Genomic DNA, 2,500 nt, shown 5'->3' with positions numbered 1-2,500 from the left:
ATTTTTTTTCAAGTAGTAATTAATTTCAATTTTTTTTTTTAAACAAAAATAATTGTTACGACCCTCTTTTTAAAAAAAGAGGCACGCACACACACACATTCACGCACACACACACACCTTTTGTTTTTCTTTGTAGAAAATTATTTTTATTTATTTTTTTATCAACGTACATGCTGATTCAAAATAATGTCACTTATTTGTTTTATTTTTTTATTATATAATGTTTTCCTGAATTCACGTGGAATTTGTCCGGTCTCTTAATTTTTTCCAGAGCTGTTATATATATTTTATCTTATATAAAGTGTGTGTTTGTTTACACCCTTTCTCTCTCTCTGTCTGTTCTGCACATGCTCAGTAGCGCCGTGATGCGGTCTAGGTGGATATCAAAGCTTCGGTGTGTGTGTCTCAGTGTGTGTGTGTGTGTGTGTGTGTGTGTGTGTGTGTGTGTGTGTGTGTGTGTGTGTGTGTGTGTGTGTGTGTGTGTGTGTGTGTGTGTGTGTGTGTGTGTGTGTGTGTGTGTCTGTCTGTCTGTGTCTCAGTGTGTGTGTGTGTGTCTCAGTGTGTGTGTGTGTGTCTGTCTGTGTCTCAGTGTGTGTGTGTGTGTGTCTCAGTGTGTGTGTGTGTCTGTCTGTGTCTCAGTGTGTGTGTGTGTCTCAGTGTGTGTGTGTGTCTGTCTGTGTCTCAGTGTGTGTGTGTCTGTGTCTGTCTGTGTCTCAGTGTGTCTGTGTGTCTGTGTGTGTGTCTGTGTGTGTGTGTGTGTCTGTCTGTGTCTCAGTGTGTGTGTCTGTCTGTGTCTCTGTGTGTGTCTGTGTCTCAGTGTGTGTGTGTGTGTCTGTCTGTCTCAGTGTGTGTGTGTGTGTGTGTCTCAGTGTGTGTCTCTCAGTGTGTGTGTGTGTGTCTCAGTGTGTGTGTCTCTCTGTGTGTGTGTGTGTCTGTCTCAGTGTGTGTCTGTCTCAGTGTATGTGTGTCTCTCAGTGTGTGTGTGTCTCAGTGTGTGTGTGTGACAGTTTAATTTACACCCTTTCTCTTGTCTGTTCTGCACATGCTCAGTAGTGTCCCTCTCTCTGTCTGTTCTGCACATGCTCAGTAGTGTCCCTCTCTCTGTCTGTTCTGCACATGCTCAGTAGTGTCCCTTTCTCTTGTCTGTTCTGCACATGCTCAGTAGTGTCCCTTTCTCTTGTCTGTTCTGCACATGCTCAGTAGTGTCCCTCTCTCTTGTCTGTTCTGCACATGCTCAGTAGTGTCCCTCTCTCTGTCTGTTCTGCACATGCTCAGTAGCGCCGTCATGCCGTCTAACGTGGAGATCAAAGCCTCGGTGAGCGACGTCACGCGATTCGCCGAGAGGGCGGCCGAGCTCAGCCAATCACAGGGCACGATCATCCGACAGCACGACACATTCTACAACTGCAGCCAAGGACGACTCAAGCTACGAGACTTCATGGTGTGTGTGTGTGTGTGTGTGTGTGTGTGTGTGTGTGTGTGTGTGTGTGTGTGTGTGTGTGTGTGTGTGTGTGTGTGTGTGTGTGTGTGTGTGTGTGTGTGTGTGTGTGTGTGTGTGTGTGTGTGTGTGTGTGTGTGTGTGTCAATGGTTTGGTCCATAAAAAGCAACTTAAATCTATAGTGCATAACTTTTTCACATGTGTAATGTTGGTACCATTCAAGCCATCATTAAACAAGTTGACGCAAAGTTGATTAAGCCTATTATCAGCTCCACAAAACTCTCTCTCTGTATTTCTCAGTATGGCAGCGTTTACAAACTGGTGTCCCCCCCCCCCCCAACCCCTCCTCTGACACTGGTGCAGGAGCTCAGAAAAATCTATATTAAAAATAGCATTCTTCTTTGCACTGATGGTCTTGTTTGCTTCTACATTTAATTTATGATCATCAGAGGAAAAATTAGAAATATTTAAAAGTTCCTTGTTGGGATTTTAAAAAAAAAAGATTGACGCCATTTTGTGTCTGTGTGTATTTGTCAGAACTCGTCCGGTCAGCTGATCTTCTACGAGCGTCCGGACACAGACGGCCCAAAACTCTCCCGCTACTCCATCTCTCCCACCAACGACCCCACCAGCCTCAAGGTAGAAGTGTGTGTGTGTGTGTGTGTGTGTGTGTGTGTGTGTGTGTGCGTGCAGCTTTGGGACAGGCCTTTAAAGGGTCGTTTGAGGGTTAACACTAGGTTTTAAGGTTCAGGTATGAATTAGGTTTATGTTAGGGTTAGTGTAAGGGTTGGGGTTAGGCATTTAGTTTTTGATGGTTAGGGTTAGAGTAAAGGGCTAGGGAATGCATTATGTCAATGAGTGTCCTCACATGTATAGCCATACAAACGTGTTTGTGTGTCTCTCTCTCACTGTGTTTGTGTGTGTGTCTCTCACTCACTGTGTTTGTGTGTCTGCGTGTGTGTTTTTCTCTCTCTGACTGTGTGTGTGTGTGTGTCTGCCTGTGTGTGTCTGCCTGTGTCTGTGTGTGTGTTCCTCTCTCTCTGACTGTCTCTGTGTGTGTG

General features: G+C 44.9%; 1 protein-coding gene across 6 annotated transcripts in view; it reads left to right on the top strand.

Annotated features, from left to right (window-relative positions):
- LOC307268800 (adenylate cyclase CyaB-like) overlaps window positions 1-2,500 on the top strand; it is a 5,400-nt gene that overhangs the window by 858 nt on the left and 2,042 nt on the right. For 2 of the 6 annotated variants that reach the window (XM_080051549.1, XM_080051550.1), the window contains 2 exons: window positions 1,276-1,441; window positions 1,977-2,078. In XM_080051549.1, coding sequence (XP_079907675.1) covers window positions 1,286-1,441; window positions 1,977-2,078 — 258 coding nt within the window. In that variant the 5' untranslated portion in view covers window positions 1,276-1,285. Of the gene's footprint in view, window positions 1-355; window positions 395-1,275; window positions 1,442-1,976; window positions 2,079-2,500 lie in introns of those variants that run through there. The other 4 variants (XM_080051546.1, XM_080051547.1, XM_080051548.1 and 1 more) reach the window with 4 other exon arrangements.

This window comes from Ammodytes marinus (assembly GCF_949987685.1).
Source record: "Ammodytes marinus genome assembly, chromosome: 22".
NCBI lineage: Eukaryota > Metazoa > Chordata > Actinopteri > Uranoscopiformes > Ammodytidae > Ammodytes > Ammodytes marinus.
This window is presented reverse-complemented; position numbering and strand designations above follow the sequence as displayed.